The sequence below is a fragment of the Sus scrofa genome, chromosome 1, assembly GCF_054392235.1.
Source record: "Sus scrofa isolate SSC_HxYL_T2T_F1_AM1 chromosome 1, Sscrofa_HxYL_maternal_Yorkshire_Landrace_v2.0, whole genome shotgun sequence".
Lineage (NCBI taxonomy): Eukaryota > Metazoa > Chordata > Mammalia > Artiodactyla > Suidae > Sus > Sus scrofa.
The window spans coordinates 174,522,565-174,538,208 of NC_139383.1; the positions used below are offsets into that span (position 1 = coordinate 174,522,565).

General features: G+C 34.7%; 1 protein-coding gene across 18 annotated transcripts in view; it reads right to left on the bottom strand.

The window, feature by feature from the left end:
- Positions 1-15,644, bottom strand: part of DENND4A (DENN domain containing 4A) — a 128,273-nt gene that overhangs the window by 55,005 nt on the left and 57,624 nt on the right. For all 18 annotated transcript variants that reach the window (XM_084978581.1, XM_084978564.1, XM_084978547.1 and 15 more), the window contains 7 exons: positions 14,946-15,015; positions 12,738-12,907; positions 11,686-11,927; positions 8,389-8,455; positions 6,146-6,204; positions 3,295-3,439; positions 2,859-3,034 (listed from right to left, as the gene is read on the bottom strand). In XM_084978581.1, the coding sequence (XP_084834707.1) occupies positions 2,859-3,034; positions 3,295-3,439; positions 6,146-6,204; positions 8,389-8,455; positions 11,686-11,927; positions 12,738-12,907; positions 14,946-15,015 (929 nt within the window). The remainder of the gene's footprint in view (positions 1-2,858; positions 3,035-3,294; positions 3,440-6,145; positions 6,205-8,388; positions 8,456-11,685; positions 11,928-12,737; positions 12,908-14,945; positions 15,016-15,644) is intronic.

Genomic DNA, 15,644 nt, shown 5'->3' on the forward strand with positions numbered 1-15,644 from the left:
AAAAGAGCACGGTAATAAAACAGAACAAAGCTTTTGGACTTAACTATAACCTTGTTGATTCCCATTCTCTATTATTTGGTAAATGCTTTTTCTATTTTAAAAGCAATAAACACTCATTTTAGGAAACTTGAAAAATGTATAGAAAAAGAAGAAAGGTAAATCACTCATGTTCTAACCACCAAAGACAACAACATAGCACAGGTGCATAAATGAACTTGTTGAACTTTTTTTTTAAATGTTCCCTAAACTTTCCACAGAACAAAAAGGGCAAATATCACTTTCAAAACTAAACAAAGAAAAAAAGAGTGGATGGGAAAGCTTAAGCTGACAAAGAATAACTGTCTTGGAATCCACCCTATTTTTCCACAAATGAGAATAAAAATACAGATAGGGCAGGGTCAAATTGCAGATATCCTGCTGTAAGGTTTTATTTCATTTATAATGTGATCAGGACTATGGAATCCTGTATTACAGTGGGAACACAATGTAGAAACACTTTCTAATTATTTTCTTGCTAAAACTTTCAAACTCAGTACTCCCCCCGTGCTTTATCTCATTGTGGACATGCCTACCTTGCTAGACTAGATTATTAGCAACTCAAGAGAAAGGAGTGAATTTGGTTTGCCTTTTTATTCCCAGTGCCTAGCCAAAAAAAAAAAAAAAAAAAAAAAAAAGAGGTGTGGGGCACTCAAGAGATGTCTATAGCATAAATAAGTAATACTTTGGTATCATTTTCTTACATAGAATTATTGTTATGTACTTACATATTTCCTCCTCTTGCCCTTGGTATCATCATTCTAAAACTTGGCTGGGGAGAAGTTTTATCTAGTACCTGAGTTTGGATCTATGATAGCTGTCTGCATTGTTATTCATGGTGAGCTCCATTAGTAGTTAGCCAATAATTCATGGCAAAAGTATTAGTTATGTTTTCAAAACCAGTTCTGGAAGTGTAAGTTATGTGCCTTTGGATAAATCACTTAAAAATCTAAGTAATGGTTTCCTTATACATCAGAATAGTTAGTAAAAACTACCCTACAAAATACAGAGAATAGGAGTTTCCACTGTGGCACAGCGGAAACGAATCAGATTAGTAACCACGAGGTTGTGGGTTTGATCCCTGGCATCGCTCAGTGGGTTAAGGATTCGGTATTGCTGTGAGCTGTGGTCTAAGTTGCAGACACGGCTTGGATCTGGCATTGCTGTGGCTCTGGCGTAGGCCGACAGCTGTCGCTCCGATTCAACCTCTAGCCTGGGAACCTCCATATGCTGCAGGTACAGCCCTAAAACAAACAAACAAACAAAAACCAGAGAATAATATGCAGTAACTTAGGCTATGCATACAGCTTTATGCATAGTACATATCAGATATTAATTTCCCTTTCTTCAGAAACCTCTCGACATTCATAATATATTCTTTACTCTATGTACTGATGAGTCAGAAAAGAGAAAAGGAAACCACAAATTTCATACTCAGAATTTTTCTTCCAAATTTCAGGTTGAGGGTCTAGAAATTCTGGGTGAAGGAAAGTAGAAAACTGTTAGTTCACTAGTTTAGTCCTCCCAATGGTTTGGAAGAGTGTTAAGACCAAGAAGGAAGACTACTGATTGGTGCAATCAACTTACTTTTGATTCTTTAACTCATTAGTGATCAAAACAGAAAGATAAAATAATATGAAAAAAATATTTTAAAAAATTGAGGAAAAGTATAAAAAGAGGAAAAATGTAATTTATTACTATAATAAATAGTGTATACTCATTTACCACCCTAAATTTCAATTTTTAAAAAACATTATGCCATGTAACATCAATAACTGGCCAAAAAAAGAGAGATTTTTTTTTTCTTTTTCTGCTGCACCAAAGACACAGGGAAGTTTCCAGGTCAGGGACTGAATCCAAGCCGTAGCTGCAACCTATGCCACAGCTGCAGCAACTATGGATCTTTAACCCACTGCACTGTGCCGGGGACTGAACTGGTGCCACCATAGAGACAAGCAGGATCACCAACCTAGTGAGTTACAGCAGGGATTCCAAATATTTGAAGAATTAAACATTTCTGGTAAAGAATGAAATGTTTATGGTTAAGAATCTTGATGCTTTCCATCCCATATATAAAATGGTTTTAATACCAAAGTACACCTCATACTTTCTTGGTTAGGCTTTTGATAGCATTCATGCCTTATAAAAGATAATTATTTTTTGCTAAACTTTTCTGATGGCTTAGGCACTTCAGGTTTTGACATATAAAAAGAGGAGAATTAATGTTAAGATTTCAGAATTAAATCAAAAGGTTCTAATAGGAAACATTTAAAACGGGGGAAAACTTATTTCACAAATACATATTTAAATTGTAAAAGGTATACTAGCTTTGGGGCTTTTGATAAGGTTAACTTACAGTTATTTTAAGTATGTTCTGTAGATGCAATGTGGTATTACATCAATTTCCTCTTCCCTAAAGAGTTTAAGTATGACTAAACTGAAAATAAGGGGTACAAGAAAGGCACCGAATTGTAAAAAAGCTGTAAGTATATTTCCAGTAGCTACAACTTAAATATTATTCCAATAAAGAGAGATAAAATTATGAAATCCCTTCATTTCTTATATAAATTTCCAAATAAGCATAAAATTATAATGCTTATTAAATATTTACAGATCTGAGAATGAAAACCATCTCTAATACCCTAAATCTATCCCATCAAAATACAGTAAGAACTGATTCAAAGATGGTTAAAAAAAACCCAAATATTAAAACAGTATAAATCAAAATAATTCTAGTTAGTGGCATTCATAAAATATACAGTTACATACATACACTACGAAGTTGTAAATTGCTGGATGTAGAATCACTAAAACGTACTTACTGAGAAATGGTGTTGGTATCTAGGTCAACACAACTAACATCAGGTGGAGGGTCATAGAGATCAAAGTATCTTGAATCAATTCCTACTATGAATGGACATGGTGCACTCAAGACATCCGCTAAAGCCAGTGGGCAGAGAGGAACATAGGGGCATGGCCAGTGGAAAGGGAAAATCATCTTGGATAAATAAAAGAGAATATTTAGCTGTTTGACATTGAAGCATAATTCACTAGCACAAAAAACTGTCTTTTAAATATCTATACCTAAAGTAGACTAATGCTTGTTAAATAATTACAACTAGTATTAATGATTAGAAAATTAAAACTTACTACTTGCTGGCTTTTACTTAAGCATTAAAATAGCTTTAAATTATATTAAAGTATATTAATAATTAGGTTTAAAAGAAAACTAATTGCCAAGAAGAGACTGATACTCACAGACACTAATGCCTCTGTCACGCTAGTAAGTACGGAAGGCCGTAAGGAATGAATGAGAATCTTATGTTCGGTTACCGCAAACACCAGTAGTGTCACAGCATTTTCAGGGCCTAAATTCTGAAGTAGTGTTGAAAACTTGCCACCACTGTCGATTTGAATAAAAATGTATAGTTAAATACATAAAGATCTGAATACCTCATTATGCAAAGTAATGAAAAAAGTTCCTATCAGGATAGGATTCATATTATATATTCAACTTAAACACGACTGTTGCTCTTTTGTAGGGAAAACACTGCATCAGAAATACACTATGAAAACACTGAAGATTTATGAGGTTTTGAAATCATTCAACTCTTCTGCATTGTATTCAATATGGAAAATGAAAACTCATATGCTTCATTTTATATAAAATGATCCACCGTGTAAATAGTGTTCAAATAAAGAAATCAGTTTTATAAGAGGGATGCTTTGGTTGAAAGCAAATCATGTAATGGAAGTTTTTTCCTAACATGGCTCATCTGTAATTAGCAGAAAAACTATGTGACTTACACCCCCAACTTCCTTAAGGTAAATATAAATCTTAAAATTTGGATTTATAAATAGCTAGATTATCTTTACTACCACCATGATGATATTAATATCAAGAGCTACTGAGTGATTACATATACATACAAAGCAAATTAATAACCAAAACTTAGACATTCTGCATGGCAGAATGGATTAACGAAATAAATGATTCATTAAGCCAACAGCGTTTCATCTTTATAATGCTAAGTAACTGCCTTCATTAAATTAACTTTTAAATTTTTATTGTTTTTCTTTTTAGGGCTGCACCTACAGCATATGGAAGTTCCCAGGATAGGAGTCCAATCGGAGCTATAGCTGTCGGCCCACACCACAGCCACAACAACGTAGGATCTGAGCCGCATCTGCAACCCACACCACAGCTCATGGCAACGCCATATCCTTAACCCCCTGAGTGAGGCCAGGGACAGAACCTTCATCCTTATGGATACTAGTTGGGTTCATAACCCGTTGAGCCGCAATGCGACTCCAAATTAACTTATTTATTTATTTGTCTTTTTAGGGCAACACTTGCGGCATATGGAGGTTTCCAGGCTAGGGGTCAAATCTGAACTGTAGCCACTGGCCCATGCTGCAGCCATAGCAACGTCAAATCCCAGCTGCATCTGTGACCTGCACCACAGCTCATGGCAAAGCTGGATCCTTAACCCACTGGGTGAGGCCAGGGATCAAACCTGCGTCCTCATGGATACTAGTCAGATTTGTTTCCACTGAGCCACAACAGGAACTCCTAAACTAACTTTTTTAAATAAAGCAAAACTAATAATCTTATGGAGAAATGAAAACATATGTCCACAAAAAAAACCTGTGCATATTCATGGCAGCATTATTCATAGTAGCTGAGAAGCAGAAACAACCCAAATTTCTGTTAACTGATAAATGGATAAGTAAAATATGGTACATCCATACACAAAAATACTTGTTGGAAATACAAGGAATGAAGAACTGCTACATGCTATAACATGGATGAGCATTGGAAACATTATGCTAAGTGAAATAAATCAAACACAAAAGGCCACACTTTATCTGAAACATCTGGAATAGTCAAACCTGTAGAGAAAGAAGTAGATTAGTGGTTGCTTAGTGCTTGCTTACATAAGGAGAGGAAAAATAAGGAAGGGTAACTGTCAAAGGGTACCGCGTTTTTTTTTTTTTTGGATGAAAATGTTCTAAAATTGATTATAGTGATAGTTGTAGAACTTGGTGAATATAATCATTAAATTATAAAATTCAACTGAATATATTGCATGGTATGTGAATTATGTATTAATATAGCCATTACCGAAAAACAAAAACCCCTTGGGTAATTTAGAATAATTTTTATATAGTCTTAGTCAGTACTTCTAGTTTATTTTCAACTCAAACAAAGGTTAAGAAAACATTGGTCACTCTGGGCCAAGACCTGGTGACGAAATAATCTGCAATTCTTACAAAATGAATGTCAAAGATAGCAGCTGGTATCCCTTAGGAATGTGCTACAAAATAACTTAATTATATTGTAACTATTTCCCTGCTAGAAAAATTACACAGCTAATTAAATTTCAAGAAATGATACTTTAGCAAAAACATATTTCATAATCTCTGAACTTTCAAGGTGATGAAATACGTTGTTCCATTCCATGGTTTAGTACTTATAAGTATCTTTTTATCTGGGGATTAAATTTAAAATTAACTGCATTTGAATGTTCTTCAAAGGATATTTAAAGCTAAAACAACTGTTTTCATAATCTATATAATATATACCTATTTTTGTAACTGTACATACTTGATCATAATAAATGGATACACAAAATACCAAGCACTTTTGTAAAAGTTTTTCTGTTTTCTAGAGTTCCCGTCGTGGCGCAGTGGTTAACGAATCCAACTAGGAACCATGAGGTTGTGGGTTTGATCCCTGGCCTTGCTCAGTGGGTTAAGGATCCGGCGTTGCCATGAGCTGTGGTGTAGGTTGCAGACACAGCTCAGATCCTGAGTTGCTGTGGCTGTGGCGTAGGCCGGTGGCTACAGCTCCGATTTGACCCCTAGCCTGGGAACCTCCATATGCCGTGGGAGTGGCCCTAGAAAAGACAAAAAGACAAAAAAAAAAAAAAAAAAAAACTTTAAGAACTTCAGACTAAATGTTAAGTAAAGGAAATTTAGATAAGAAACAATTAAATAATAAGTATGCTCATCAACATCTGCAATTTTATCTAGGAAAAGAGAAAATACTTGAATGTTACCTTATCTCACACTACATTTAGAGAAATACAAATAAAATTTTACTTGCCTTAGTGGAAGAGGTGAAGAAACAGGCTGACTGAGAATCAGACTATCATGTGGTGATAACTGAAAGGAGATTCAAAATAAAGTACTTGAAATATAAAGGTCAACTTTAAACCACCACCTTCCATTAAAAAAAATACATAGATGATGCCCATAAAGTTTCAATATTCCTATTCACCACAGTATAGGAACTGTCTACATTACTTACTAAGATACTGAAAAATACTAACTGATGACTGAACTCTTCTAACTCTTCCTACTCTGAATCCTATCTCTTAAGTTCCTCAACATTTCCCTGATGCCATTTTAATAAATATGTATTTAAAGACTAAATTATTCATTTAATACTATAAAACCAGGGTTAGCAAACTTATGGCCTCAGCGGCAAATCCAGAGGCCATTTGTTTTTATAAATAAAGTCTTATTAAAAACACAGTCATGCACTTTTGTTTATGAGTTATCTATAGCTGCTTTTGTGCAATGAAAGCAGAACTGAGTAGTTTCAAGCATGGCCTGTAAAGACTGTAATATTTACTGTTTGATTCTCAACAGAAAAAACTTGCCAACTTCTGCTATAAAACAAATCTTTTATGTGTATTTATACTGAGTGTGCTATATATATTCTGGCACTAAATACCTAGATGTTAAGAGAGGAATGAGATGTGCACATGCAGGATATTTATAAAATTTATCAAAAATATATTTTCTAGGCATTTTATCTGTATCAATGTAATAATATAATTATTTTAAACTACTTTTTAAATTCATGCATATTTACACAAATTTATAAATACCTATTTGCCAAATGATTTCTAATTTTGAATGATACTCTGTTAAGGGCTGTGATAAATACAATAAGGTACATACAGTGATAATACATGAAATGTTTTCACTATATAAATCACTTCAAAAATGATGATTAGGGGTTCCCGTCATAGTTCAGCAGTTAATGAACCCAACAAACATCCATGAGGACACGGGTTCAATCCCTGGCCTTGCATTGGGTTAAGGATCCAGCATTGCCCTGAGCTGTGGTATAGGTCACAGATGTGGCTTGGATCCTGTGCTGCTGTGGCTGTGGTGTAGGCTGGTGGCTACAGCCTCCACTTAGACCCCTAGCCTGGGAACCTCCATATGCCCATATGTCATGAGTGCAGCCCTAGAAAAAAGACCAAAAAAAAAAAAAAAAAAAAAAAAAAAAAAAGCACAAACAGAAAAGAAACATAAACAAGAGAGGAAACAGAAAGTCAACTGGGAAAAGAGATGGTGACAATAATTTATGTTCACTTTAAACTTTCACCTATTTGAACCATATGAGCAATCCATCCTACAATACATGAAAACACACAACATTTTCTTTTATCTATTCTAATATATTTAACTCAGAGAGTAAGTGCCAAGGGACAGACTTTCAAATACCTAGAACAAGTTTAGGGAAAGAAGTCTCTTTTTACGGGTTCAAAATGTCTACTGCTGTCTACCTCTTTCAGTCTGCAATGCTTGATTTAAGTTAAGGCAACCTTAGATGTCTGTCTGGGAAGAACTTAATAAAACCATAAGGGCCCAAACTCCAACATAAAATAGTATCTGGAGCTCTCTCTCTTTTTTTTTGTCTTTTTAGGGCTGCATCCGCGACATACGGAGGTTCCCAGACTGGGGTCCAATTGGAGCTGAAGCTGCTGGCCTACACCACAGCCACAGCAATGCCAGATCCGAACTGCGTCTTCGACCTACACCACAGCTCATGGCAACGCTGGATCCTTAACTCATTGAGCAAGGTCAGGGATCAAACCTGTGTCTTCATGGATGCTAGTCAGATTTGTTTCCACTGCGCCACGACGGGAACTCCTATCTGGCTCTCTTTTATTTCATTTAATTATTTCCCCATATAAAATTGTTATTCTCATGTTATGTTTTGACAGAGTCAATTACCACTGAACAGAGCACTTATATAAAGAAAATCTTGCAGTTCTCATCGTGGCGCAGCAGAAATGAATCCGACTAGGAACTGTGAGGTTGTGGGTTCGATCTCTGGCCTTACTCAGTGGGTTAAGGATCCGGTGTTGCCATGAGCTGTGGTATCAGTCACAGATATGGCTCGGATCCTGTGTTGCTGTGGCTGTGGTGTAGGCTGGCAGCTAAGGCTCTGATTTTCCCTAGCCTGGGAACTTCCATATGCCACAGGTGCAGCCCTCAAAAGACAAAAGACAAAAGACAAAAAAAAAAAAAAAAAAAAAGAAATCTTACCTGAACTAAAATCCGTGGTCTCTGAGGAGATGGAAAAGGAACTTTATGCATAAAATGAGAAATATGCCTTAAAAACAAACAAACAAAAATCCAATTGATTCCAAAGTGAATACTATATGCTATAAAGGTCAACATGTCACCACAAGTCCAAGTTGAGTCAAAAGCTCTGTGTACCTATAATTTCGAAATCCCTGCTACAACAAAAACAAGTGAACAAACAACCACCAAAAATCATTTGTCCCATTAAAGTTGCTTCTAAGCCCAATAACTTTTCATATTAATACTTTCTCACATTCAACAATGTTTGTGTTATTAATGTCTCAAAGGCCATTTTAACTTTTACCTCTCCCTAAGAAGATAACAATGTATCAGAGAGGTGAACACTACCAAAGAAACTAATCCTTGCATTGCCATATACTTTTTGGTCAATAGCTCATATTTTAACAGTGAAACAACCATTGAGTACTTCAGAGAAATGAAAGAGTGTAACTGTTTCTAAAACATTAACAATATACTTTGTATTAATAATAGGTTAAAAAAATTCTATTACTGATTCTATGGCTTTTTTCCCAGAAGAAAACAGATAAAAAGCTAGATTTTTTTAAAAAAAAACACTATGGAAAAGGAAAAAAGCAACAACAGTGAAAAAAATCTTTTTTTAAAGGAATGAGTTATTTTATTTCTATATCACTTTTCAATTATTTCAAAAACACCTTAATTTCAGAATGGAGATAATTTCAACTGGATAGAAAACATCAGAAGAAAAAATTATTAATTTTACAAACATGTTTTGACTGTCTGCTATATATAAAACACTGACAGAAATGTAGGGAATTATTTTTTAAAAAAGGCATACACTGCCAGTTTCCACCATTAAAATAATTGCAATATCAGGAGGAAAAAAAAAGATAAGGGGAATAAGTTCCAGCGGACACACATCTGCTTGCATTATGTGAAGTAGTGAGACTAGCAGAAAACAAAGTGTGTTCCATGAATACCTAAAGATCCCCAAGACCCATTCAGGGAGGACCTGCAAGGTGAAAATTATTAATTAATTAGTTAATTAATTTTGCTTTTTAGGGCCGCACCTGCAGCACATGGAGGTTCTCAGGCTAGGGGTCTAATCGCAGCTAGAGCTGCTGGGCTACACCACAGCCACAGCAACGCCAGCTCTGAGCCGCATCTGCGACCTACACCACAACCCATGGCAATGCTGGATCCTTAACCCGCTGAGTGAGGCCAGGGATCAAACCCTCAGCCTCATGGTTCCTAGTTGGATTCGTTTCCACTGAGCCATGATGAGAACTCCAAAATTATTTTTTTTCAAAAGACATCTTTTACCTTTTTCACTGCGTTGATACTTGCAGTGATGCTGTAAAAACATTGTGGGTAAAACTGCTTCACCTTACTATGAATCAAGGCAGTGGCACTAAACTGTATTAATGGTTGCTGTCTTCAGTTTCATTTAAGAATGCCTTAGATGAAGCAGCAAATATTAGTAATTTTATTACATTTTGACCCAGAAGTGTACACTTTTAAAAGTACTCTGTGTGATGAAAGGGGAAGAATGTATAAAACACTTCTGCTACATACAGGAGTACAATGTTTGTCTTGCTGTGACTGAGTTGTGAGTGAATTCGCTTTTTTTTCCCCCCACAGAATGCCAATTTTCCTTGAAAGAACAACTGACAAGTTAAGGTTATCGAATGTTGGGTTTTCAGCTTATATTTTCTATATTAAAATGAACAAAGTGAGCCTATTGCTATAAGAAAAATAACTTATAGAGCTTGAGAGAGACAAATAGATCTTAATGTAACAGAAAAAAAAAGTTCATCACTAAAGTTTTAGATTTCATATTGCAAATAAACTATAAGTAAATTCCACTTGTCAAGTTCTGATGCAATGTCAAAAAAGAAATCCACAATTTTCTAAAAAGGCTATTCAAATGCCCCCTCTTTTTCACTACACATTTGCATGAGGCTAGGTTTTTTCATTTACTTCAACCCAAACAACACATATTACAACAGACTGAATGCACAAGCATATATGAGGACCTAGCTATATACTTTCTTTTTGTTTTTTTTTCTTTTTTTTTTTTACCATATTCAATTAAGCCAAACATTAGAGATGTGCAAAAGACATAAAATATCACTCTTCTTGCTAATTTTTTGTTTGTTTACTTCGAGAAATGGTTATTTTTCCAAAATATATATATTTATGTTAACATATAATGGGTTTATCCTTTTAAAAATAAATTAACCAACATTTTTTAAGTTCTCAGTTTTAATTTCTAATACAGTAAATATTGACAGATATAACACATAAAGAAAAGGTCTTTGGGGTCCTCATTTTTAAGAGTATGAAGTGGTCCTGAGACCAAAGAATTTGAGAACTGCTGAGTAAGAATACAGAAAAATGCAAGGAAAAACTAAAGGGTAATATAGTACACTGAATGTTCTTATGATAATTCTATCACTTTCAACTGTTATTAGAGTCAGAGAATTCTACCTAAGAACACAAACAAGCTTAAGTGATGGAAGGTAAAAAATAAACAATAGTCAAATAGTGTTGATGTTTGGATCTCATTTTCATTGGATTTTACTGCATTTAAGATTATTGTAGGAGTTCCCATCATGGCTCAGTGGTTAACGAATCCGACTGGGAAAGATGAGGTTTCGGGTTCGATGCCTGGTCTTGCTCAGTGGGTTAAGGATCTGGCGTTGCCATGAGCTGTGGTGTAGGTCGCAGATGTGGCTCAGATCTGGCATTGCTGTGGCTGTGATGTAGGCTGGCGGCTATGGCTCTGATTCGACCCCTAGCCTGGGAACCTACATATGTTGTGGGAGCGGCCCTAGAAAAGGCAAAAAGACCAAAAAAAAAATATATATTGTTTTAGTGGTCTTAAAGTAAATCACTACATTTTTAAAAATAATTTAAAAAATATAATTTTTCCTTTAAACTCATTTTTATAGTAAGGAAATATTTTTAAAGGTTCATAACAAACACATATTATAGGTAAAATAAGAATTACAAAACCTGCCCCAAAAACTTCAGTAAGGATCTCCAAACTTCACAAGAGCATCAAAAAATGAAACATTTATTTCTTTTTGTTAGTTAAAATTATCTAAGATAACAAAGCTCTAAGTATAATAGAGAAATATATTGAATCAACCAAACTCTCTTTTTTCTCCTGAAAAATCTAGTATCCAAATAAAAGTTACTCAGTTATTAGCACAAATATACAACATATAACAGAAAGAGCTTCCAAATTTTGAACCAAGAAGGTTTCTAACTTACTTTTCAATTGGAAGGACATGAGGTCCAGAGATGGAATAACGATATAGAAAAGTCAGAAACTTCCTGAATGCATCAAAAAAAGGCCAGTGAGAAAGAAGACAGATGCATTTATTAGTGTGGATTGTTTTGGAACTATCAGACTTCTCATCTGATGATGATGCTAAACCCAAAAGAAACCTCTGTTTTTCTGTGAGATTCTCCTCAGAGTATGGTTCATAAAACTGAATAGCAGCACCATAGACCTGGAAAGCAAGTAATATATTTAATAAACATACTTTATATTATTTATTCCAATTACATCACTAGTTAAATATTTAATGGATGAACTATTATGAGCCAATATATGCCTAGGAGTCAAGCAGGGTTTCAGGTACCAAAAATCACAGTGGTGAAGAATTATCACTCTTGCTTTCTTGAAGTACACTGAAACAACAATAACAACAAAACTACAAATGCTACTTTCATGTCTCCTTATTATTGAAAAAGGCGGTGTTTTAATTAAATTTTATTCATTCTGTAAGGAGTAAAAGCAGTTGTATCAATATTTTCTACAAAAAATGACTGAAAATAATCAGTAGAGAGTGGGACAGAATTTTAGATAAGGAAATACAAATCTCAACCTCAGGCAATTCACTGAATTTCTCCAGAACTCAATTTCCCAATATATAAAATGAGGACATTAGACTAGATACTTTCCAAAGTCCATTCCAACTATAACAATTTATGATTCTAAATAGCACTGCCTATTTAATAATGTCTTTTATTACTTTCAAAGCTTCTGTAACACAGAAAATAAAGCAATGAAGGGTCACCATTTGATGATGAAAAAAACTTTCACCATATTCACAAAAAAAGTATTTAGGTATATGGAACAGGATGAAAATCCTCTTTTCCTATGTCTCTGGATATATTTATTTTAACAAAGTGGAAGAGATGTGTACAGAGATTAAATTTAAACAGTTTTTTAAAAATTATTCCTTGAACTATATAGAACTTAAGACTTGAAAATGTACAAGAAATTTGCAGATCTCATTTATTAAACTTATAGTTACCTTTTCAGCTGAAGCTCCAGTTAACACAAACGTAGAAAATACAGGGAGAGGGTACTTGCTATTTGATGGCCAACATTCAATAGTTGCACCCATAGGTAAACAAAATAGGGGAACAGATTCTGGAAGTGAGAATGACTCATAATCTTCTTGAGGATATCTACAAATCAAACCTATAAAAACAATAATAACTATTAGCTCATCATCTCTCAAATTTAGGTGCCCATAATCTGAATGATGCTGAAATACTTTATTATTTAACACATTTGGAAGACCAAAACATTACATATATGTTCCCCAAGTAACTCTGAATGCTTTAGTAGGATTCATATAGATTTTAATAACAAACTATTCACAGTAACTGCTTAGTATTTATTAAGTTTCATCCACAAAGGTTAATAAGGCAAACAAGAAAAGATTATTCTGAAGAAATATACACAAATACACTCCTAAAAATTCATTTTGTGGTCACACTACCTTAATGCATATGACCATACATTTTTTTTTTTGAAATTTTCAATACGGTTACTTGCATATATCCACTTTATCAATAACTTCCCCTCAGGATTTTTTTACACATTAAAATTAGATATTCTATAGGACTATATATGTAATTTCTAGCACAAACACAAGAAAAATACACATAAAAAAACAGAAGTCACATATTTACAATGTCTTCAAAATGGTATCAACTTAAGCCCAGCTTCTGATTAATCCCAGTTTATACAGAGATTCAAGTGGCCTATGATTTAAATGGACTAGTACAGAAAGTGTTAAATGGACTAGTACAGAAAGTGGCCCAGGTATCTCCCACTGAACACATCCTAAGAGCAGACTCTTGTACTGGATTTTGTGGGACTAGAAACAGAAAACAGGGAGTTCCCATCATGGCTCAGTGGTTAATGAATCTGACTAGGAACCATGAGGTTGCGGGTTCAACCCCTGGCCTCGCTCAGTGCATTAAGGATCCGGCGTTGCCATGAGATGTGGTGCAGGTCGCAGATGCACCTCGGATCTGGCGTTTCTGTGGCTGTGGTGTAGGCCGGTGGCTACAGCTCTGATTAGACCCCTAGCCTGGGAACGTCCATATGCTTCGAGTGTGGCCCTAAAAAAAGACAAAAGGACAAAAGAAAAGAAACACAAAACAGGTTCCCTGACCTGGAACCCTTAGAGTCAAGTGGAAATCATCACTAGACAGGGTGTTAAACACAAAATGATAAACTGGGAATATGACTGGTTGATCTGCCACTAGAATCTACTTGACTTTGGACAAATCATATACCCATGGAACTCTGGTTTTATCATCTATAAAGTGAGATGAACTAGATACACTAAGGCCCAAGGCAGTTTCAAAACTCTGATTATGTGCTGGCCAGCCAGTTGATTCCATGAGGAATCATTTTTTTCTCAAGTCATGAAGTAACAGTATAGCTTTTAAGAAATTACAGAAATAGCAATGAATTGTAGATCCTAGAAAATCAAAGGTAGAATAAGGCAGGAGTCTCTGACACTAACTTTAAAAAAAAATATTTTTTTAAAAGGCTGTATTTGCTCTCTTCTAAGTAACATCAGTATGGGGAATTCCTGTTGTGGCGCAGCAGTAATGAACCCATGAGTATCCATGAGGATGCAGGATTGATTCCTGGCCTTGCTCAGTGGGTCAGGGATCTGTGTTGCTGTGAGCTGTGGTGTAGGTCACAACTGTGTTGCTGTGGCTGTGGAGAAGGCTGGCAGCTGCTGCTCTGATTCGACCCCTAGCCTGGAAACTTCTATATGCCACGGGTACAGCCAATAAAGTAAAAATAAAAGCAAAAAAATAAATAATAACATCAGTATGTTTGAAAATCTGAGGTTTCTGGCAATTGAAAATTCCAACTATGCATTATAAAAATACAAATTGTTTACAATACTTTATCTTGAAATATAACTACATATGAACTACAGATTCAACTAAATTAATAGAAATATTAAGGAAACATAATTTTAAAGGACAATAAATATTTTTCCACATTTTATACTGATTTAAAAACTTAAAATTAATATTCCATTAAGCATCCAATCAAGTATGGATAAAGATGAAACAATAAAAAATAAAGGTTTTAGTCCTGGTCCTGACATGAACACATCCTAAAACAGGAGCTTTTTTCCTTTAATCTTATTGGTCCCATAACACATTTACATATTAAGTATTTCATGAAAAATTATACTTACCAGCTTTGTAAGATATAGTGTTAGTCTTTGCCACCGATTTTTTATAACATAAGTACACTGCTGATCCCCACTGAATTAAAAAAAAAAGAAAATATAATTTAATTTTAAAAGGTAGAATCCTTTGATCTCTCCAATATGTAGAATCTAAGATGTTATGCCAGATTTTTCTCTATTTTCAGTTTATTTTGTCAGCCTTTTATTGGAGTTATTGCCCATTTTTCTTTCAGAAGTTTAACTTATTTTCCCCTTGCAACAGCAATAACACGAGGAAAACTTGAGCCTTTAAAACAAAGCTTAGGTGCAACAATTTAAATTTTATTCTAAGTCCAAACTTTGGGCTGAAATGATAAACAAGAAATATTTACTCCTGTTTTACCTTCCTTTTGATTCCACACCTTTTATATATTGCCAGATTTCTTCTAGTTCTTTATACCAAACTCATGAGTTTGTAATTTGCCGTATCTATTGCCTTATTTCCTATTCTGTCATAAGTCCATTCCAAACCAGGTTTTTAACTCCACCACTTTTTAAAAGAACACCTTAACAACTTTCATGATGCCAAATCTAACAGTTGATTCCTAGTCTTCATCTTACTCAAATGCTCAGCAAATTTGGATACCTTAATGACTCCCTTCCTGAAACATTTTCCTTTCTTGATTTTTGAGGCATCACACTCTCTTGGTCCCTTGCCACCAAATC